The following is a 25,474-nucleotide window of genomic DNA, read 5'->3' as shown; positions in this document are numbered from 1 at the left end:
ACTTCTTGTAATGGCTCTGTTTGGCAACGCTAAGCTAGGAGCTTATAGCTTATTTTAAGCTACTAATAAGCTATAAGCTCTGTTTGGTAATGTTCCCAAAATAAGCTCCTAGCTTAAAATAAGAGCTTATTTTGGAACGCTACTTTAAGTAGCGTTTCAAAATAAGCTACTAGCTTCCTAACTTTTTTTCCATCTTTACCCTTATTATTTTAAAGTAATGACATATTTTAACCTTATGAATTAAAACCCTTTCTCTTCCCCTATCCCAACTTTCACATCAATTCCATCTTTAGTCTTGTTTCCTGCTAAACAATTATGTTAAAACTTTAGCTTATTATTATTATTATTATTATTATTATTATTATTTTAAAAATTAGCAATATGGCTTCAATCTCAAATTGAACAAGAGCCGCCAACTAATGCTCAAGAAGTTGTATTGAGAAGTTGTTTGGAGTATTGAATAAGAGATGGAAGATACTTGCTATAATATCGCAGTTTAGTGAGGAGACCCAAATTGATGTTATTATGGTCACATTTGCAATACATAATTATATTCGGAAGAATTCACAAGATGACATGATGTTTAATGTGCTTGAGCAGCATCCAGATTACATACCGCCCGATGAACTTCAAGATTCAAGTAGTAATATCTCCATCAACGAAAATTTAAGTCACACCTCTATGAAGATGAAGGAGATTCGCAACAATATTGTTACTTCATTATGGGATTGTAGATCATGATCGTGCTAATAGTTTTATTTTAAAAAGTGTTTACTTTTTTTGGAGGACGAAATGTTAAATTTTAATATGTAAACAAACTAATTTAAATTTTATGAAGATGTCCTTTTTAGTCTTTTTACATTTATCAGCTTATCAAAAAGCTAATTTTACCAAACACTTTCAATCATAACAGCTAGCTTGACAGCTATTCAATTTTTAGCTCCGAGGAGCTTATAACTTTTCAGCTTTCAGCTCCTTTTCAGCTATCAGCTCCTAGCTTATAGCTTTTGAGCTAGGTTTGCCAAACAGAGCCAATAAGTTCAGAGAAGAGAAGAAAGGAGAAGTGAGCAAAAAATAAAAAATCAGAACACAATACACTATCAATATGTGAAATTTGTTCTTCATAGTTTTATTACGGGTATCATTATTATTCTACTAGTTTGTATTATTTTATTTAACAATATACATTCAATCTGTTATTCAATTTTATTTTATACACACATTGTAATTTCATTATTGAGAAAATTTCAATTTCGGTCCTATAACTATAGGGGCTTTGTTAATTTCAGCGCTTAACTTTCAAAAGTGTCAATTTAGTACCTTAAGTATGTAATTTTTGTCAATTTTGATCACTCCGGTTAAATTGCCTTTTAAATTTCGCCGAAAAATTTTAATAGGTAAAATAATAAGAGTATTTTAATCATTTTTACCATTTTTCCTTTCTTCTCGACCAAAGAGAGGGATTAACAAGACCGCGGTGAGGACGTGGGCCACGGTGATGACAACATCTCTTTCTTCTCCGATGAGTGGAATAGCATTGGCCGACCGCACGGAGTCCGTCGAACACCTCCGTGGTCCTTGGAGTGCGCCGAGGCTAATATCACCGACCTGCCGGCCATCTCGTACTTCTTCGGTTGCCTGGTCGGCGAACTCGCACTCTCCACGTTCGCCGACACCTCCATTGGCCGGAAGAAAATGCTAGAATGGCTGCAGAACCTTCGATTTGGTCCTCCACGATGGTTCCCCCAACGTCGATGGTGCCCAGTGTAAGGAGACTACCAATCAAAATGCTTTGGTCATTGATTCCGTTAAGCTCGCAAAAGTGGCGTTTAGATTTGTTTTGCTTTTAAAAGTGGCCTTGAGCTGCTTCGCCTGTACTTTCGAAACCAGGAGAACTCGGTGGAAACAACTGAAACATGATAAACTCGTCGGAGAAGAATAAAAGAGATGTGAAATGATTAAAATACCCTCATTATTTCAACTATTAAAATTTTCCGGTGAAATTTGGCCGACAATTTGACCGGAGTGACAAAAATTGACAAAAATTACATACTCAAGGTACTAAATTGATAGTTTTCAAAGTTAGGTTATGAAATTAAGAAAATCCCTATAGTCATATGACCAAAATTGAAATTTTCTCTTTCATTATTCTAACACTAGAGTATCATTTTAATTCAAATACAAATTTATTTAACAATATACACTCAATATATAAAATTTGATATTTAGTTTCATTTTATACCCAATATAGTTTCATTACAATATAACTGCAAAATGTAACGGTTGATGTTTCTTTTCATTAAAAGAAACGGTACCATTTTGGGAAACATGATGATGTGCAACCGTGTGCACCATGCAAGGTGCATACGATTCTAATTTATAATTTCTATACTATAGATTCATAATTTCTATACTATATATTCATAATTTCTATATTGTAGATTCATAAAATCAATACTGTAGATTCATAATTTCTAAACCGTACATTCATAATTTAAATACAATAGATTCATAATTTCTATACAGTAGATTCATAATTTCTATACTACAGATTCATAATATTTGTAGTGTAGATTTATAATTTCTAAACTGTATAGTTATTAAATTATGAACATATAGTTATGTGATTTGTGAATACAGAGTTCAACAATTGGGAATATGAACATAGAGTTCTGTAATTATGAATATAGAGTTCAATACTTATTAATATGAAGTTAAAAAATTATAAATATATAACTTTATAATTATGAACATATAGTTCAGTAATTATGAACATAAAATAGCATGGTCTACACGGTTGCATATCATAATTTGTTTTTAGCTTCATTATAGTAACGTTGAAATATCAATTTAATTACACTTAATGTCTCTGGTGTCTAGTTTCATTTTATACACACAATATATGTTCATTATAGCAACACTGAAGTAGGGGAGGATTTAGAAATCTTCTCCTAGGGGCGAAAAATTAAAACTAACGAGTTTTTTTTTTAAAAAATAAAACACTTAGAAATCGAGTCATAAATATTGTTGATTAGAGATGAAAAATCAAAATACATCAAGATAAAAAAAATTTAAAACATAATTAATTAGATAAAATAGTTTAAATGTAAAACACATTATAATTTATAAATCACTGATATCACTATTAATATTAAACAAAAAAACAAATAAAAATAAAAAAGAGAAGAAGTCACAATATTACAAATAAAAAAATATAATCTAATTAGAATTCTCACTATTAATATTTAAAAATGTCAAAAATAAAAGTTCACCCATCTTACTATAATATTTAAAAATAAATAAATAAATAAATAAGCCACAATCTTACAAATATAAAATCCAATTAGAATTCTCAATATTGGCATATAAAAATTCGAAAACAAAAATTAAGTGTTGTAAGAGTTCGAACCGTGAACCATTACATATTACATAAAAGTAGTGACCTTACCATCTAAACCAAATTAACATTTCATAAAGTTTTGGTATATTTAATATATAAGGAGTGGGGGCAGCTGCCCCCATTGTGGCTCCGCTACTGCACTAAAGTATTAAACTGTCCTCCATTGTGGCTCCGCTACTGCACTAAAGTATCATTTTAATTCTACTATAAGTTCATGTTCAGGAAGGGAGACACCCACATATACACAATATTCACCTACATTGAGGCTCGAATACTAAACGTCCCACATAAGGGGCCAAACCGAATACCAATGGACCGCAAGCCACTTGGTACAACCATTTCTTTTAATTAAAAGAAACAACATCATATTAGATCATGGTCCACACACTTGTGTCTACCATGGTCGTCCACCATACAACGATATAACGGGACCATGTTCTTCATATTTAATTACATTATCACTTACTATGTTGTTTATAATATTAATTTTATATCATCATAAATCTAAATCTTAATGTATATAACAGTAAAATTAAATTATATCATATGTACACTTCATAATAAGTTTCTAATGTTATTTCTATATATTCATAAAAGCAAAACTAAATGTACATAACATTCATCATATACTATGTTCATAATATTTATTCTATATAATCATAAATCTAAACATTAATGTGCACAAACACTAAATTATATGTACATCACATCTATTTACATTCATTTTATAGTAAAGTCGTAATATTTATTTTATATGTTTATAAAAACAAATAATGTATATAAAAGTACATTATATGTGTATAATATTTAATATCATTCATCATTACTATATTCATAATATTTGTTTTATATAATTAATTAATTATAAATCTAAATTTTAATATATAAACATTAAAATGCAAATACATCATATCAATTTTAATTTTCTTTATAGTAGGTTCACAGTGTTATTTTTATACGTTTAGGGCCAAACCAATACTTCACATCTCCAATATATTTATAACCTGGTCCACGATATACTATTAGGTTTTTTATTAACAAATATGCAGGTCTTTACAAAGGTTTAAAGTAGTCCTTAAAAGACTGCAACAGGTAAACCTTAAAACATTTTAATTGTTTACATATTAAATAGACTTTTTAAAAAAGATATAGACCAAGTCAGACTACTTATCGGGCAAATTATGCCGTGCATCAGTATGCACCATAGTGCATACTGATGCAAAAACGACGTCGTTTTGATTAAAAATGCGCGCCCCCTTTAAAAAAATCAGTTTTAGTTTTCAGCAAGAACATTATGTTGTTTATTTTTTTAGTTCATTCATTCTGGATTTTTAGTTATGAAATTATGTATATGTAGTTATGCAATTCTGGATTTATAGTTATGAAGTTATGGATGTGTAATTATGCATGGTGTAGTTATGCAATTCTAGATTTTATAGTTATGGGTGTATAGTTATGCAATTCTGGATGTATAGTTATGAAGTTATAGATGTGTAGTTATGAAGTTATGGATGTGCAGTTATGCAATTCTGGATTTATAGTTATAAAGTTATGGATGTATAGTTATGCAATTCTGGATGTATAGTTATGAAGTTATGTGTGTGTAGTTATGCATACGGATGCACAGCATAACGATCCTACTTATCATAGGCTCATGCTTGAGCCGAGCCTAGGCCTAATTTGTCGAAGCGTTATGCTATGGACCCGTGTTCACTATGTGCATGGTAGACACGTTGTACATTCATAATTTCTATACTGTAGATTCATAATTTGTATACTGTAGATTCATAATTTCTATATTGTAGATTCATAAAATTTATAATGTAGATTCATAATTTCTGTACTGCACACTCATAATTTCTGTACTGTAGATTCATAATTTCTATACTGCACATTCATAATTTCTGTACTGTAGATTCATAATTTTTATACTGTAGATTCATAATTTCTATACTATAGATTCATTAAATTTATAATGTAGATTCATAATTTATATACTGCACATTCATAATTTTTGTACTATAGATTCATAATTTAATAACTATGTATTCATAATTTGATAACTATACAGTTTAGAAACTATGAATCTACAATACATAAATTATGAATGTGCAGTATAGAAATTATGAATCTACAGTATAGATTTTATGAATCTACAATATAAAAATTATGGATCTACAGTTTAAAATTATGAATCTATAGTATAGAAATTATGAATTTACAGTATAAAAATTATGAATGTATAGCGTGTCTACCATGCACATGGTGGACACGGGTCGACAACATAATTTGCCTAATTTGTCATGGTCTGACTTAGCATGACCTTTTTCGGCAAATTTTACTGTGGATCATGGTAAACGTAGCAGCATGGACTAGGTAAAAAATCGTCATTTGAAGTTTTTTCCATTAACAATGGTAGACGGCAAAATTTTGTTTGGTCCATATAACAACATATCTCATTATTCAATTTCATTTTATACACTCTATAGTTTCATTATAGCACTACTAAAGTATCATTCTAATTCAACTGTAGGTTCATTTGACAATATACATTTAATATGTGAGACCTATTATTTTGTTTAATTTTATACACAATGTTGTTTAATTACAAAACCACTAAAGTGTCATTATTACTCAACTACAATTTCATTTGACAATATATACTTAATATGTGAGACCTGCTATTCAGTTTTATTTTATTCACATTGTAGTTTCATTACAACACCACTAAAGTATCATTCTAATTCAACTATAGTTTCATACGATAATATATACTCAATATGTGAGACATGTTATTCAGTTTAATTTTATACGTAATGTAGTTTCATTACATCACACTAAAGTATCATTATATTATTATTCAACTACAGTTTCGTTTGATAATATACTGAATATTTGAGACATGATATTCGGTTTCATTGTATATACACTGTAGTTTTATTCCAGCACCACTAAAGTATCATTCTTATTCAACTACAGTTTCATTTGACAATATACACTCAATATGTTAGACCTATTATTCAAATTTCATTATATATATATATATATATATATATATATATATATATATATATATATATATATATATATATATATATTGTAGTTTCATTATACATCCAAAAAAAAACACAAAAAAAAAAAAACAAAAAACAAAAAACAAAAAAAAAAAGAACAAAAAAAAAACAAAAAACAAACAAAATTTGGATGCGTCACAGAACGTAACGGGTGCCGTTTCTCTTCACTGAAAAAAAAAAACGACACTGTTTTAGATCATAATTCATTATATAACAATTGACATATTCACTGCTGAAAAAATGACATTTTCCGTCCACTTTTTCGACCATCCAAAAAAGTGGACGATAAATTAAGTTTTTTTCTAAATTATTGACCACCCTATCGGATGGTCGGAATGTGGACAGTATTTCCGGCCACTCTTAAATGGTGGTCGGAAATATTATGACCATTATTTTTTAATTAGTTGGCTTTGACGGTTTTGAAAAAGAAGAATGAGCAGTTTGAGCATGAAGAAGGGGAGATTTTGAGGATAAATAAGTAAATTAGTGTAAATGTGTAAATAAATAAATAAATAATAAATTTTAATACTCCGTATTATTTATTGACGACACTGGACTCCCCCTCATTTCTCTTGACTACACTTAGACTCCCCCCCTCCTTTCTCTTGAATACTCATCCCCAACGGACCATCTTCATTCTTCAAGCTAAAGCTACGGACTCCAATGTTCTCTCAGCTTCATCCACAACCGAGTAGCACCTCAAGCTAATGCTACGGAGTCACACATCGTCATCCTCATCCTCAACCAACAGGTACCACCATTTTAGTCTCTATTTAGGGTTTAAGGCTTATAAATCTTATTTCAACTACATTTTTTTCTTACTTTTTTGCTTTGACATTTCTGAACAGATATGCAAACATGAGACATTGTTGAAGATTATTCGAACTCTTTTCATTTGATTCATATGTGTCATTAGTTTTAATGGAGTTCATCGATTGTTAAGCAAAATTTCAAACTTAAATTAGCTTTTGTCTCTTTTACAACGTCTGTTTGTTAATTACCTGTTCTTGTTGGATTAAATGCCTAAGTTTTTGCATAACTATTAGTATATATTAGTATGTGATGATTTAAGGGCTAATTGATTATGTATTTCATATCTGGAGTTTTGGTTCCATCATATGACTTACCTTCCCTTTAAGTGCTGAAATCAACGACTACAGATCTGCCCAACTCAAGCTCCAAGTGAGATTTCTGGAGATATCGAAGTTGTATATCAGTCTGGATCTGTTTGCTTGCATTTACATGTACTGAGTGTTGCTATTTTCAACTAAGCAATTATAGAATCATAATGTTTTCAAAGTGATGTGAAAAATCTATGATGCAATCATGGGAACATTAGTGATTATGAAAGATTAGGAAGAGCAGTAGTTGATAGTTATTATAATATACTCAACTGCTGTATGTGGAAGAGTTTTAGTTATTTGTTTTTTAAAGCAATCACCACCATTGCGGTGAGGGGTTAGAAATTCTCTATTGATTGAGAATTTCTTTCAGTGGCTAGCCAAATAGAGGATTTTAGTCTTCAAAATTCCTGCCACTTCTTTATGATCTTATAAAACATTTTGAGCTACAATCTTATGTTCTTTTTTTCCTTTCAAGATCTGACTGTAGAGATTTTACAGATTATTTGAATGAATCCTTTTGTTTTTTGTATTCATGTTTCAGCGCGCTGGCTTAGAAAATCTTGGAAATGCTTGTTTTCTCAATGCAGTCTTACAATGTCTGACATACACTAAACCTCTAGCAGCATATTTGGAAAGTGGAAAGCATCAAAATTCTTGTGAGTGTTTCTTTCGCTTTCCCACCTATCTCCATCATTTTCCCCAACCCAAAACAAAATTGAGAACATCATGGGTAGGAATAATGCCTGACCTCCTCCTAATCTGTGGAACATGCTGCACCTAACTTCCCCATGGCTACTCCAGTAATGACAGACATTATTTTTAACATATGAACACTGTAGTCTCCTCTGCACTAACTGAAATTTGGTCAAACTCCAACTCTGGATTCTCAGAAGCTTGTTCATCTAATTATGTTGCTAGTTCGTCTATAGTAGTATTATTGCACGCATATGCTTATTGTTAACATTTTTTTTCCTTTGACGACTTTACGCATCCACAATAGATTTTTTTGTTTATTAGTACAAAAACATTTTGGTCCCGGGGCATGGTCTTCTTTATTTGCCACACCAAGATTTATCCTCTTATTCAAGTTCGTTTATCACTAGTTAAAGCTGATGCAAGTGAAGCAATGTTTTTTAACAAAAAAAATGAGAGAGAAAACCATCCATATGCTAGAGTCAGAATATGCAGGTTTTTATTAGTAGAATGTGATTAGAAGTAGCATTACATGCACATTTTGTAGTGATTTAGTTTGCAATGAAAATAAATTGAAGAAATTTAATCAAATTTTCTAGTCCCCAAGGTGTTGTAGATATAAGCCCCAAGCTCTAGAATCACAATTCAAGCACAACCACACCAGCAACTGTCTTTCCTCTTTCGAATAAAAAACGACTTTATTATTAACATATACTTATAGAATATTATTATTCTTTCTATAGTGCATGGATAATTGATAAACAAACCCTTCCCCTCCCCACTTCTATTTAATATAATACTGATACTATTTAGTTAGTTTGACTTAGTTGCCTGTTTCTTGCTCTAGTGCAAGGTGTTTATGTGAAGAATTTCTTTAATATAAATGAGTTTTGAAATTGATCTTGTATATGGACATTTTAGTGGATGAACTGAAGATATGAATCACCGGCAAGAGAAGTTTGTAAGGTCAGTTTTAGTAATGCATCAATGCTTTGTTGTTATTGATGTGAGTTCTATTGGATGGTCCATTGGTCTAGAAAGAAAATATGAGAGTTTGCTTGACATGAAATACCTTTTCTGCTTCCCTTTTTTAGTAAACAAGAACTGATAGTTAAATGTTTTCCATGTTGGTATCATTATTATTATAGAACTTTTTCTCTTGTTGGTATCATTTTAGGGCACTTGTGTGATTCCGCACAATAAAACTGATGATTTGAATTCAGTTGGAGCTATGAGGTCTGTGTTTGGACCGTTCGTTGAGCTCGTTAAATCATGGAACCTTCCTGACTGGCTCGTGCACTGGGGCCATCCCGGCAACATGGTACACTTGTCTGTTTGAAGGAAATTCCATTCCATTGATCCAATTAAGATTGCATCTACTGTCATTTATTTATTTAGTATTCCCTAAATGCTGTTATTGTTGTTGTTCCACTTTATAGGTTGTTGTGCTCTTTGCCATGGGTGGTTATCGAACTTACCTGGGAAGGCTGGGATTCATAATCCGGTTTCTAATGATGTGGTAACAACTATGCAATCTATCTTTTGTATTCATAACTGGATGGGTTCTTGAATGTATGTCTGTTTATATTTATAGTTCCGGCCTGTTTCTAAATTGGGTATACGAATATCATATCGAAGCAGCTTATGAAATCGTTTCTAAGATAGTGACATATTTTACCATGACAAAAAATAGTGGTACATATATAGTATTCATTCAAATTGGTGTACAATGAATGTGTAGGAGGAAAGAGCAAAAGCCAAAGACTTGCATAGCAAACTCCTTGCTGGAATGTTCTTCTTCTTTGCTCTTGGAGCTACTGGAGGTATAACTTCTTTGCACACTTCAGACAAACCCATCTTGGAAAGGTAATTAATTAATTTCCTCAGATTAAGTTAACCTTAGCTTATTTTCATCGAATCCATCAAACATACATGTCATCCGAAGTGTCTGTCTACAATTCTTGCAGCCGTCATGCAGTAACTTATAGCTATAATGTTTAGAAATCATATTATTATTTCACATTCTCTTACATTTCATGAGGCCAATTTAGAGCACTGTTCTTGAATTTGTGTTTGTTTCAAGTACTTTGTTTTTGACAAATTTCCTCTATTATTCTGTTCGGTTTTGCCAATTTATTTCTAATCACCAAGTGCTACTATAGATTCATTTCTAGGAACTATATGTTAAGGTTAATGCATTCTTTAAAAGTTTAAAGCCTTTTTGTGTATGCACATATCATCTTTTGCTAAGCCTAGATCAGTAGTTTGCCACGTGTGAATTACTTAATCTTTATATCGGCCTTATTTTGAACTATTATACTTTCTCAACGCGCAGGACTCTTTGAAAGAGACTGCTGGAGATGAACAAGGCCAATCAAATATCAAAGTAACCTGTAGGCTATGCTTTCGTGGTGACAATGAAGGAAGTGAAATAGCAAGGAAGATGTTGTCTTGCAAAACTTGTGACAAGAAGTATCATCGTAACTCCTTAAAAAGTTGGGCGCAACATAGAGGTTAGTTCATTGGCCTCAAGGATCTGATAGTCTGGCTTGTTCAACCTTCTGCACTACGTGGTTCTAATTCATTTTTCTTTTGCAGATCTGTTTCATTGGAGTTCATGGACATGCCACCTGCCCCCCCCCCCCCCCCCCCAATGTGGAATTTGTGAGGTGAATGTTCATATGTGCACAGGCGCACACACACACACATTGTTTTAAGACATAATCATTGCATTTTTTGTTTTTTGTGGGGGCAGAAAAAGGGGAAAAATATATCTAAGAACGGGTGACTTAATATCATCCAAACACTTTATGTTGTTTGCTAATTGATGATCTTAATGCCCACTTTAATATTTTTGCCCTTTATCCCAGTGTGTGTATGCTTGATTTGGTCTTATTCATATTATGCAAGAAATGTGATGCAACATCTCACTGTTACTCTTTGCAGCCTCCTCACATGGTTACTGCTCTCCTATTCTAGAGAAAGCTATAGGGTAAATTTTTTTTCTACTGATATGCGACATATTGCTTATCTTTACATTTTTCAATTTCTTTTTGTGCTGATTAGCTGATTGATGGTTTTTGTAGACCAAGTGCAACTGATGTTACTGTTTTAGTCCACTTAAGTCCGGAGGATGAAGATGACATTGATGAAGAAGCTGTAAGAATTGCATCCGTGTATCATAGCTTTTGTCTTTTCTTTCTAGATTGACTTGTGTTAAATTTTCAAGTGTATATTCATGAATGGATTCTTTTCAAGTGTATGAAATGTCTATATATTTTTAAGCAAATATCTTACCAGCTTGCAACAATATATATATATATATATATATATATATATATATATATATATATATATATATATATATATATATATATATATATATATATTCATTTCACTACAGAGGAATCTTCTGTAGTGAAATGAATTTTTTTATTGACTACATCCAGTTTTCCGACCACCAAAGTGGTCGAAATTTCCGACTACAGGTGGTCGGAAAATTGGACCCGCCCGAGTATTCTCCTAGTCATTTTCACCGACGGTGTTAAAAAAGTGGTCGCTATTTGCGACTACTTCTCCGGTGGTTGGAAATAGCTAGGGGGATTTTTCCGAATACCCAAATTGGTCGGAAAAGAGGTCGGAACAAGTGTTTCCGACCTAATTAAGGCCATTTCCGACCACTTTCAGGTGGTCGGGAATCTGCTGATTTCCAGTCGTGTATTTCAACCATAGATGTGAATTTAAACTAGTATAAGTATCATATTTAACTCAAATAAACCCAACAGGATAGCTCAAGTGACAAATGAGCTCTAGGAAAATTTTAAAATAATTCGAGTTCGATTTCTACAAGTGATGATTCCCACATCGTGATTTACACAAAAAAATATATACATATATATTTAACTCAAACAAATCGTAATCGACGCTACAACGCTCACCTACAGCTCTTTGCTTCCTAATTTCAGTTCACTAACCGCAGAATGTTAACAAAATCTTTAAATGTCAGTTACAAAATTGAGAATTATTCTTGTTCAGTCAAAGAAAATCAGACGAACTTGTGTCGCAATCAGCCAGACATTATCTTATATATTTTTAATTTAATTTTAAATTTCATCATAAAAGAAAAGACCACCTGAAAAGGATAATCGAATAGGATTAACATAATTATCATACTTGGATAATTATGAATTTGATTTTTATTAACATTCTCTTAAACAATGTCGTTACAAACTTTTTTTTTTATGTACTTTGTGGCACACTCTCTAGGTTTCCCTTGTCCCCAAACAAATGAATTTTATTCCCGGCAAAGATAGAACCTTTCCAACACCTATACCTCTTTCTACTACTATTGAAGGCGCAAGAATGAGAAAAGCATCCCGTACGGCCTTAGCTCACTGATTCAATAGGTAGTATTTGAGAGAATAATGAGAAAAGCAATCGTAAGAGAGAAAGGAAGTGACCAAAGAATAACGGGGTCCCTAATGAGTTTCCAAGAAAAGCGGGCACTGAAATTCATATGGCGGGAACACACGCCCACCAGCACTCGGCAAGGAGAATGGAAAATAGGCTTAATGTAAGCTACACCTTTTCGAGATTTGTTACGTCACTTTAGACTTTTCTTGCATTTGTACATAGCTTTTCAGAGTTAGTAAAATTTTCTAAAAGCATGTATGTAGCACTAATAGAAGTATAGATATATAGAATATTCTAAAATCTTATAGAACCCCAATTTGTATATAGAATTAGAAAGGGTTCTAGAGCTAGACTAATAGCCATAAGATCAACTAAATCTTCACCTCCCATTAAGGATATGGAATGGCTATGAATATCCCTCCATTGCGAGGGAAAGAATAGTTAAGATCACACGTGATGTTATTAGCAAGTACGTGACACTAAGCTTGTTTCGCAGATGGATGGAAAAAAATTAATTTTTTTTTTTAAAATTTTAGTTATTTAAGTTTGTTTACATAGATTAGGCCCTATAGTTTTTTCCTTTTGATTGGAAAAGATCATCCAAACTAAAACATTTAGTTACATATACATTTGAGTGACATTGAAAACATAAGACAGTGATTAAAACAATTTATCTCACTCCTACCCTTCTATTAAAAATTTTACATTGCTTCCAAACAAAATTCAAAATAGATATGTCGAATTTCTTCTAATTAGATAGAATTGAAATCTTCCATTTAATTTAATATTATAGATTTTTTTATTCATTTTATTTGTTTTGAATTTCAATTCAAAAAATTTGAAATTGAAATAATTTCATTTGATTCGAATTTAGAATTTGAAAGTAATGTTATTAACAAGTACGTGACACTAAGTTTGTTTAGAGATAGATGACAAACAAATTGGAAATTTTTTTAAATTTTAGTTATTTTTATTTTTATTTTTTATATCTAAAGGGAAGGGCAACACCCAAGAGGAGAAACAATACACAGATTACAGTGGAGACTGGCGCCAGGCAAGAAAGCCATCAAGGACTCAATGTCATCATGGAGAATATTATTAAGGATTTGAATGCCCCTGTTGAGAGATCTCGCCCTGGTTGACTTCGCCTCTTGTCTCTGCAAGGAGATTCTGAGCAGTGGAACTTAGATTACAAATTAATTTTTTTTTTTTTTAATTTTAGTTATTTAAGTTTGTTTACATGGATTAGTCCCTGTAATTTTTTCCTTTTGATTGAAAAAGATCATCAAAACTAAAACAAAAACATTTAGTTACCGATACATTTGAGTAAGATTGAAAACATAAAACAGTGAGTAAAATAATTTATCCAACTCTTACCTTTCTATTAAAAATTCTACATTGCTTTCCAAACAAACTTCAACTGTGAAAGAAATGGAAATAAGGGACATAACAATTACAACATCAGAGTTTTATAACTACTAAGCTTAGAAAAATCGTGTCCATTCAACTTAATCTGAAACCAAATACAAATATGGCAGTAAAATTAGTTGAATCCAAACTTAAATTAGAATCGAACAATGTCCTGGAGGACATCATAGAAATGTGAAATGTTGATCTTTTCTTTTCCGGAGAAGATTGCTTCTGCATTTCCGCCATGCTCACCTTGAGCAGCCATTTCGACCACCATGTACAGTTTCTTGATTGGCATCTAAAAAAAAAGGACACGTTTCATAAAACGAGGGTTATCACTAGTGAAATAAATGTAATTACAAACAGAGACAAAGCCAACACAATTCTCGAGCTTACATCATTTAATGCCTCTGCAGCAGAATCAACATCCTCCTTTGAGAATACATTAAGCTGTTGTAACACCTACAAGTGGAGTAGAAATGTCAAACATTAAACCGATATATTGATTTGGAGGGTAAATGATACAAATAGTTCAGTGCAATTCAATTCATCAAAAGAAACGTAAAATAGACTTTACCTTCTTGGCATCATCCGTCTTTAATGTTGGGACGTGATGTGTGACTGCGAATGCATCACAAATGCCAACTGACTCCAAGAAACCAACCTCACTAGTAGTTCCAATTACAAGGATTTTTTTCCCCTGTAAAAGTAGGAATTTAGGATAGTCCTGAGTAAATGAGTAATCTCATTGTGTATAATAACTAATAAAAAAGAAAGTCACACATCAGGTCCCAACATCAATATAACAAAAAAATTAAAAATCACTATTAGAATAGTATCTTACCCTTTATAAGAGTAACAAAAACAGAAAGGCCCTAAAAATTTAATGGAGACTTGCCCCCAAGTTTGATTATCCAAATTAAACTCAAAAGGCTCTGTTTGCCGCAACTGGCAAATAAGCTAGTTGATTGAATTAAAAGTGTTTGGTAATGAACTAGTTTTTAAATGTAAAATGACTTAAAAGCACATTTTTTTTTAAATTTTTTTAATAACTTAACTCTTAAAGACTACACGTAAATAATTTGGTCTATTTCATTTATGATAATGATATATTTAAATTTGATTTTGTATTTTAGGCATGTTTAATAAGACCAAATTAATAAAACAGTAAAATTCAAAAAACAAACAGGTCTGTGGCTTTGAAGGGAGGAAAAAGAGAGAAATGGAAAAGCTGCAGCCATTACCATAAAGGAAAGAAAAAAATTGAAAAAGAAAACAGAGGGTAAACTGGGAAAATTTATTAAAAGCTAGTTCTCATAGACTAAATGCTACTTTGAGTAGCAATTCTTATACTCTATATCAATCTCCTACTTCTGCACTTGGCAACTTCTACTACAATAAATTCACTTCTTTGCGAAATGGCAGCCTATAAATAAACTCAGAAGTCTTTCCCTGGCAATCTGCCAAGATTAAGAATAGCCTGAACTTCTCCTTGGGCAGATTTTCCCACAAAACATTCAATTTTGTGGAAGTTAACAAATTAAGTTTATAATTATAAATTTATAATACAAATTATAATTATCCATAACATAGATGAGGAAAAGGAAAACAATGTCCAAGGTGTAACCATGGAAGGGTCAAAAGATTTGGTCCAATCCACACATGGTGAAAAGAAATATTTTCACAGTTAAGTGCACTGGCCTGTGTGCACTCTGAATATAGCCTGCCTAAACAAAAATGGAGAATGTGGGCACCACAAATACCGCCTAGACAACCACAGAGAATTTACCTTTGGAGGAAGCCGTTTGACGAGCACCAACAATGTCTGGGATATCAAATTTGAAAATCGAGGGCCAATGGCAACATACTCAAGTAGCCTGCATAAGTATAAGATGATGTGTCCATAATCCACATCGAAGTACTTCATTTAAAAGCCAGTCATCTAGAATACAGATTACCTTTCAATGTCATCAAGGATGATTACGCTTAGTGGTGATTTGTAAGCATCCTCAAAAACCTGCCGCAGAAAATGCTTGTTATTTATAAACATAAATGAAAATTACAAATGAAACTTTGATCATAGTGCAAAAGGTCACTGTGTAGAACCTTGATAATTTGAGCACATTTACTACCCTCACTTAGTCCAGTCATTGTCTCTGCAGAGATCTAGCAATTGAAGAAATGGAGAGGCAACATGAGAAATGCTAATGGTTTAGAAAATTAGATTAAATGTCAACATAATACATCAGAATACTTACTATCTTTACATACGGAAAATCACTTTCAATACCGACTGTTGCTGCCATTGCAGTCTTACCACTGCCAACAGATAGATCAGCTTTAGAGAAATGTGAATACTATTTGACATATGAAAACAAGCAGGAAAATAAAAAAACCTACCTGCCACTCGGGCCTTCTAGAAGGCAAGTAACAAGGGGGCTTCCTTTACTGACTTTAACTTGTTCTGCCATTAGCATAGCTCTTCTATAGATGTGTTCATGTCGTTGACCACACTCCACAATACCATTAAGCCTGCAAAACAATAAGTTGAGAACTAATCCTTTTTTCCACTATGAAGTGCACCCTTGAAACTAGTGCTCAAGGTCCTTTGAGTTACTTATTATTGTTCTCTTAAGGACCTTATTAAAGTAGCAAGCTTTTCACCAAAATCCACTTCTACCCAAACACACATTTCAAACTCCTAGAAAAGTACAGTGCCAACTGTATGCTCATCTTTGTGTGTTCGACACTCTCCTCCAAATTCCGTCTCCTATTATTTAATTTTATTTTCATTGTCCCCAAGTCAAGGGAGACAGGTGCCCTCTTATGCAGAAAATTATTCAAGTTTTGAATAAAATTCTTGGCCAGATTCATATCCCAATCGAACTAAGTTTTGAAAAGCTACATGCAAATATGTAGTTTCTCAGATGGACCATCACTTCTTTGATAAATTCATTTGTATTGTTGACTTGCTACTTGATATATAAGTAGTAGTAAGTAGTAACAATGATTAAATATGTTTGTTAAGAGTCCCACATTGAAAAATAAGAGAGAAACATATGGGTTTATAAGACCATGGATTAGATTAGTTAATTGATTGGATTTAATCTTTTAATGTGATTTGGCACATGTGCATTATAGCCCAATTGAGTGATCTCAACCCAATCTTAGATTCTAACAATGTCCCTAGTTCAACATGTTCCCTTATCTTTCTTAAGTCACGTGTCGTCATGTTCATGTTCATGTCCATGTAAGACACAATGTATCTGTGCTTCACAAGACCCCTTCTCCCTTTATCAAACAAATCTAATGAGAATAAACTTTCCCCATAGATTTAATCTACATAATAGGACCCTAGGTGATTAAAATGTTTAAATTATACAATTTAAATAAGCCAACCTGCAGCGCTCAAGGTCATCAGTAGAAGCACCAAATGCAGGGATGACTTCGTGAAGGGCATGCAAGAAGTCATCCATTGTCACTTTTATGTTATCCTCATCTACTGGTTTGGTAAGATCATCAAGGCTCAGTTGCCTGTTCAGAGCAAATGATACAGCACTTTTCACGACACCTTCAAGCTCTGCACCACTATAATTTTTTGTTCGTGCAGCTGCACTCAAGGAAAATAAGAGAGCACTATAAGAATTCCAATTAATAATCAAATATACTAATACACCATTTCAACTTGGACAGTAACTTGCAGAAGCCATAAGGAAAGAATAAAATCCAAAAGAATATCTTCAATGTAAATGAGAATGATTAATTGATTATATCTAAATAAAAAAACAGTGCTTATAATAACTGAGAAAAATGCAGTAAATTGTCACACGCTCTTAGGCAAGAACACCAAGCAGCATACCAAGTTCTGGCAAGTTCACATCCGGAGCAAGAAAAGAATTCTCTTTCATTTTGTTTGTATGAATCTGGAGAATTTGCAAACGACCATTTTCATCAGGAAGATTGATCTCCACTTGAACTTCCAATCGTCCAGGCCTTTGCAACAAGTTATCATTTATAATGCATTATAAGATAACCATGCTAGGTTTAGTAATGAAATTACCAAAAAGGATAAACTTTAAGCAACAAAGGAATACAATTGACGAGAGATAATTACCTCAATAGTGCTTCATCAATCAAGTCTTTTCTATTTGTCATTCCAATGAGCAAAACATTATTAAGAGATTCAACACCATCAATCTGTAGTGCAATTAAATCATCAATCAGTCAAATATCTAGCATGCAAGTGCAGCCAGATATTCCCTCAATAAATGTGTCCATAATACAAACTTAATAAAGTATACCTTTGTGAGAAGCTGGTTCACAATGCTATCATGTACACCAGTTCCATCTCTAGTTGAACCTCTGGACTGCAAACACAATGGTAAACTGTTAAATGAAGTGATCAAATCTCCATATTCGGCTTTCAGAGAGTGTGAAGTTGTTAGTGTCTGTGGCAGTCAGATAAGGCTAATAAAATCAGTTAACCAGGTTTGTAAAATGACTAGGAAGCAAAACTAGAAATGAAGCAAAGCCTGCAACGACAATGGTATTTTTGAGAATAATTGTTGTGTATTCCAAATCTGTGTTTTAGTATTCTTAGGAGAAAACCTATCTTCCTAGAGCCTTGCTTTCATTTATTTTCTTAGTTTTCTATTCCTTTTAGTTCCTACGCATTGCCCTGTTGGCTGTTGCTTGTACTGAGGTGTAAGTTTCTGATATAATAAATTTTATTCTTCTTTAACATGGTGTCAGAGCCACAATCATGGCCCTGAATATATTATTTTCTTTTTATGTACTGTTACTGTTCATCCAAAACATTGACCTAGAGGTGGCTGTGGTTCGGTTTGAGCAAAGATTTCCCTGTTGGCTGTTGCAGATAAATTATTGTTTCAGGAGAGAGAGAGAGAGATAGATAGAAAGTTTTGAGGCCCCCACCTTACAGATTGCATCAATTTCATCAAAAATAATAACATGCAATTCACTCTGGTCACCTGGAAAATAGAAGTCCAAAATCATATAAACAGTAAAAGAGCGCAAAATAATTTTGGCCACCAAAACTACTTACCTTTGGTCCTTTGATCATTTTCGGCATCAGCGAACAAATCTCTCACATTCTTCTCAGTTTCACCAACAAATTTGCTCAACACTTCAGGCCCATTGACAATCTAAAACTCAATGCTATTAGTCAACTCTAAACAACCATTAATAGTAGAGAGATCATAGCATTAGCAATACTAATTTTAACAATAACACAAGCTTTTAATTAGCTCTAAAGATACATCCAATCAGCTTCCAAGGTTCACTAAAAAGTGCCACAAAGAAATCAACAAAAGGTTGCAGCAACCTTTGGTTCCTTGCCGTTCAACATCTTTCCTATCTGACGAGCCATTAGTGTCTTCCCAGTACCAGGTGGCCCATAAAGCAGCATTCCCTTAACATGCTTGATGCCAAGTCTTCAAATTAAGATCCCATAGGCATAGAGAATTTTCAACAAGTCAGGCACATTTCTAGAGATAATATGTTTTTTTTTTTTTTTTTTTTTTTTTTGGGGGGGGGGGGGGGGGTGGGGTGAGGTGTTGGGAATGTGGGATGGGGAAACATATAGAACAATTAATATTCATTTAGCAGGATATATGGCATACTTAGATGTGACGTGTGGAGGGAAAACCCTAGAAGCAAAAGCTCTTCGAAATATATCAGCAAACTCAGCACTCAAACCACCAATACCTAACGACTCCAGGTTGAACTCTTTCTGCCTGAAGATGCTGCTACTAGCAGCTTCACGCTGGTTGGTTATCTGTATGGATACAAATTAGTAATCAGTAAACTATCAACCAAATGTTAAGCCTATCGAGTAATCATCATTAGAGCATTCAACTGCTGCTTAATAAAAGAATAAGCAGGAAGTTACCTTTATTCCACTTGCATTTGCAGCTTCAAAAATAATATATGTGTCCGAAGAAAGTAGCCCTCTTTCAATTTTCTTTGATTTTGAATGTCCCTCAACTTGAGCTTGATTAACAGTGAAGATATAACCATTTCCATGGTATTCAAAGGTCACCCTTTGTCCAGCTGTCATAACCTGCATAATCACCCTGTTTGGTGAAGCCAAAATCTAAAAGAAGTTTTGCAAACAAGTGTATGATATTAAGCTGACAAGTCTTGATCTATACCTAATAGGAAAGGAAATGGATGGAAAATTTTAGCATATAAGCTAATACTGGTCAAATTTGGTACAACTTATGAATTATGATTATGCATTTTGATTTTTGAATAATAAACGATCTAATCAAAGTTAAATACTTATTAATGATTTAAACGAACAGAGAAGTGCCAAAAATCTATAATCTTTGCCAAATGTGTAAAAATAGATTATCTAATCTATAACCCAAATAATTAAATAATCTTAAAAACACCATTATAAGATGATAAGTTAATCTTTGTTATATTCAGGATTCAGGGAGCTGAAGTTTTCTAGAAAACTGGAAATTTATTTTCAGTTTTCAAAATGGAAAACTGTGCTAGTAAACATGTTTTCTGTTTTCTATTCTCCAATTTCCTGTTAGTAAACGGACCCTAATATTCACCCAAAAAGAAGAAATCTGGCAGATGAATCCTGCAAAGAAACATCAATTATTAAGCATACAAAGAAGAACTCTCATTAACTTTTTACCTGATTTCCAAATCTCTTTCGAATTTGATTAGACATCTGAACTGCATCAACCTGCAAAGAAATATATTTGGCCAATTAGCTCGACCATCACTAGCACGAGAGGAATAAAACAATCATGGAAATTTTCCATGTCAAAGCCTAAATCAATAACTGGCTAGCACAAGCAAATACTTTCAACAAAAAACCCTAGCTTTTGCTAAGCAGTGAGAATATTATATTTTTACCTGCTCATCCTTTGTTCCCTTTCTTACAAATTCCAATTCAAGGGTCAACAAAGCAAGATTGGAATCTTCAGGTGGGATGAATCTGTAATTTATTAAGCAAATATAGGAAATGCACCAAAACAAAAAGATCAGCATCAAGTCACAGACAACCAACTAAAGCAAGGTCATATGCATCTTGCCTGCTCACAGATATGGAGTCCCCAGTAGAAACCTTTGCATCTCGGCGTTGAATTGCATTAAGACCAAGTTGGCCATTGGAAATAGAGTCATGGCCAGTATCTCATAGTTAAGGTGACACTATAACCCATGATGTTCACTACTTATGGATTACCATTCAAACACATAACTACATAAGAAATAGAAATGAACACCAAATTTCCTGTACAGTGTGCTTTATAATCCTTGATTTTTTTGGTTACAACTTAATGTAAACTCACAAGTCAGCACAATCATAAACTAAAAGATTAACAGATGAAATCTTTCTTAAGTTATATCTCCACCATTAACAACCTATTCAGTGGCACAAATTTAATCAGGTCTTTCTTGTTAAGCATGTATTTCAGGTGAATCCAGAACTGTTACTGTAACCTTCTTGCTTAGCAGGAATTTCTGTTTATAAAAAGCATTTCATTATTCACAAGTAAATACAACATAGAATCTTTCAATATGCCACTAACCTACTACTACTTGAGTATACCAAAACATAATACAAAACACTACATTAAGAAAAGAACCAGGACCTCAGCATTTAGTTACAGTAAAATTTCTAAATGACACTGGAATTCTAAAACAATTAGTTAATTGCAGAGCTTAAACAAAAAAAGAAATAGTAAATGTGAACACTTAATCAAAATTATTCAAAAAATCAAAGATATGCTAGCAACGAAGTTAATCGAATTATTCATATAAATTCAGCAACATGCTACAAAGAGAAGTGCAAGTGATCTCAGAAATGCTACCACAAAATAAAAGGATATGCAATGGAAAGAACGTAAGCATCGGCCACGAGAGCGTAGGCCAACTTCGAACCCGGAACGACGAAGTTCCGGAGATCCGCCGGAGAGCAATATGCGAAGTTGGTGTAGGCGAGATCTTTTGCCGGCGTGTTGGTCACGATCATCGTTGACGATGACCACCCTGCCATTTCTGAAACTCCGCTCTTAACAGAGATCGGAAATTACTGTATAAGAATCGAAGTGGAATGCTGGAAACTTTTTGATTTGGATTTTTTTAAATCAAGGGGAAGGGACGTTTGGTTCTGTTACGAAAGTAAATAGGAATAGCTCAAAACTCTATAAATAAGTACTAGAAGACTACAAGTAAAAAATAAATTTTCATATGTCCTACCTTCCTAAATCTCTAACCGCATGTTTAGTTCGCATAATAGGTTTTGAATAGAGTAGCATTACCGAGAATATGCATATTTCTTTGTTTTTCTTATTCCCAAGAATAATGTTCCTTAGTAAATTCCCTTTGATATTAACTTATTCCTTAGGGGTCGTTTGGTTCACGGAATGTTAGATTACCTTAGGGAATGTTAGATTGCTGGGAATGTTAGATTCCTGTGTTTGGTAAAAATTGGGGTATGTAATATAATCATGTTTGGTTTAGCGTTATATTTTATACACACTATAATAAACATAACCAAGGTTATCTTACATACCCTAAGAAATTGAAGGGAATCACATTCCCTTCAAAATCCTATGTGGAGGGAATGTGACATTCCTTGGGAATGTTATATTCCCTAAGGGTGTGTTTGGAAACCTGGAAAATGAGTTCTGGAAATGATTTTCCAAGTTTCCATTGTTTGGATGTGCCTGGAAAATCAAGTCAACGGAAATCATTTTCCGTTGACTTTGGAAAATAGGCTTATTTTGGAGGAAAATGACTTCTCCTTTTTTTGGGGGGAAATCATTTTCCAACTTTTACACCAACATCACACCACCACCAACATCTTCAACATCATACCACCACCACCTCACTACCACCATCACCACCACTACTGTCGCCACTGCCACACCACCACCGCAACCACTACCACCACCAACACCATCAACACCATCAACACCATACCACCGGAACCAACGTCGCCGCCACCACCACCACCATACCACCGGAACCACGTCGCCACCACCATACCACCGTAACCACCGTTGCCGCTACCACCACCACCATCACACCACCACCCCTACCACCGCCACCGCCGCCACCATCACCACCATCACCATCACCACCGTTGCCGCCACCACCACCACCATAACCACCGTTGCCGCTACCGCCACCACCATCACACCACCACCACCACCACCATAACCACCACCATCACCACCACCACCACCATAACCACCACCACACCACCACCACCACCACCACCGCCATACCACCACCACCACCACCACCGCCGTCACCATACCACCACCGCCGCCGTCACCATACCACCACCGCCGCCGTCACCACCACCACCACCACCACCCCACCACACCACCACGCCACCACCACCACCACCACGCCGCCGCCGCCACCGCCGCCACTGCCACCATACCACCGCAACCACCGTCGCCGCCACCACCATCATACCACAGCAACCACCGTCGCCGCCACCACCATCATACCACCGCCGCCGCCGCAACCACCACCACACCACCACCATACCACTGCAACCACCGTCGTCGCCGCCACCAACACACCGCCACCACACCACTGCCACCACCACCACCGCCACCGCCACCGCCACCACCGCCACCGCCACCGCCACCGCCGTCATACCACCACCAATTATTATTATTATTATTATTATTATTATTATTATTATTATTATATAACAAATAACACCACTACCACTACACCACCACCATAATATTTTTTTTATATATTATTACTTATTTTTTATTATATTTAAAATTATTATTATATTATTATATATTATTATACATGTTGTAATATTCTAAATAAAATAATTAAAATATTTAATTATACAATTCTACTTATTTTCCAGAAAATGAACCAAACACACACAAACAGTTTTCCAGAATGCAACCAAACACCGGAAAGGAAAATGTTTTCCGGAAAATGACTTATTTTCCAGAAGTCATTTTCCTGCTTTCCAAACGGACCCTAAGATTATATGAACCAAACATAGGAATCTGACCTTTGGAATGTCACATTCCTTAGGTTATGTTATATAACCTGAACCAAACGCCCCCTTAGTTCTTTGGAATAGGCTAATTTTCTTATTTAATACTTTACCCTTAATTAAAGGTAAAATGTTTACCTTAATTAAACTTAAAATATACTACTTTACCCTTAATTAAACTTTTAAAATATGTTTAGAATACTACACTCTCAATCAATTGTATACATCTCTTTGATATTTTTCTAAATTTATTTATATATATATATATTGTTTCTATAGTGAATGTATATGATGTTGAGTATTCATAGTAAGTAATCTATATTCCTGGGCAAATTAAATTAGCAGTGCATCAAGAAATTTGTAGCAATGGGTTCACACAACATCATTTTTCAAAGGATTATCCTACAGTAAATTGATCAACAATAATAAAAAAGAATACTCATAAATTGTTAAATCGTACATATCTTCACTTTTCTGCAGACCTGACTTCTCAAATAAGTAATATGTATATCTTGATCGCCAACAATTGGGAAAATCCTATTTCTTCTCTTCTCCCTCATTTACGCAAGTACTTTAGATTAATTGTGAAACTGTAATGATGGCATATACTTTGCGTTGAAATGGTTATAATGCATCCCTTTACTTTGATGGGGAAGACAATCATATCCACGTGTTGAATCGCCGCCAAATACACACAGCAATGCACAGACGAACACAATCGACAATGAGGCTTGCAATTCTGTTGCCATGGTAGCAGTGATGATGATCAGCACGTTAAGCTAAAGATATTTTTTTTGTGATCATAAACAATGCAATTCAAAGAAATTTAAATTTGTTTATGAGCTCAAAAAGTACTGTTTATTTTTTCCCTAATTTTTTCACAATTATATTTCCATGACCGCAAATTGTGGTCATTTTGTTTTTGTTTGAATGGGTAAAAACAAATTGATGGATGAGATTAATCTGGTTGTTTTAATCTTCACAATTAACGCAAACTACTTGCGCAAATGAGGAAGAAGAGATGAAGTAGAGTTTTCTTATTTCATTTTGACTCTTAATATAAGAAGAGGGTCAAATGTTTAGTTGGATAACAATAATAATAAAATATAAAATATAAAATATAAGTACACATGTTATCCCAATCAGCGAAAATCGATTGTTAACTTACTAAAAATGTTAATTACTTGTTTTTTTTCGGGTTCATAGTAAAAGCATATTTAATAATAATAATAATAATAATAATAATAATAATAATAATAATAATACATTTTTTGTATAGGGATATTTATGTCTTTTAAACACATATTCCATTTCTATTTTTTAAACCAAC

General features: G+C 33.5%; 1 protein-coding gene across 1 annotated transcript; it reads right to left on the bottom strand.

The window, feature by feature from the left end:
- Positions 1–14,053: 14,053 nt before the first annotated feature.
- LOC109181744 (vesicle-fusing ATPase-like) lies at positions 14,054–22,288 on the bottom strand. The gene is made up of 21 exons (XM_019331646.1): positions 21,989–22,288; positions 21,191–21,286; positions 21,012–21,093; positions 20,788–20,838; positions 20,026–20,196; positions 19,757–19,911; positions 19,459–19,567; positions 19,180–19,279; positions 19,050–19,105; positions 18,416–18,481; positions 18,229–18,311; positions 17,974–18,107; positions 17,514–17,724; positions 16,515–16,646; positions 16,373–16,433; positions 16,221–16,280; positions 16,073–16,131; positions 15,904–15,991; positions 14,692–14,814; positions 14,511–14,576; positions 14,054–14,412 (listed from the first exon to the last, which is right to left on the bottom strand). The coding sequence occupies exons 1-21, from the start codon at positions 22,153–22,155 to the stop codon at positions 14,269–14,271; spliced, it is 2,214 nt and encodes a 737-aa protein (XP_019187191.1). The 5' UTR covers positions 22,156–22,288; the 3' UTR covers positions 14,054–14,268.
- Between the last annotated feature and the right edge of the window lie 3,186 nt (positions 22,289–25,474).

This window comes from Ipomoea nil, unplaced genomic scaffold, assembly GCF_001879475.1.
Source record: "Ipomoea nil cultivar Tokyo-kokei standard unplaced genomic scaffold, Asagao_1.1 scaffold1043, whole genome shotgun sequence".
Classification (NCBI taxonomy): domain Eukaryota; kingdom Viridiplantae; phylum Streptophyta; class Magnoliopsida; order Solanales; family Convolvulaceae; genus Ipomoea; species Ipomoea nil.
The sequence above is the reverse complement of the archived record's forward strand: the minus strand, read 5'-3'. Positions and strand labels throughout refer to the sequence as shown.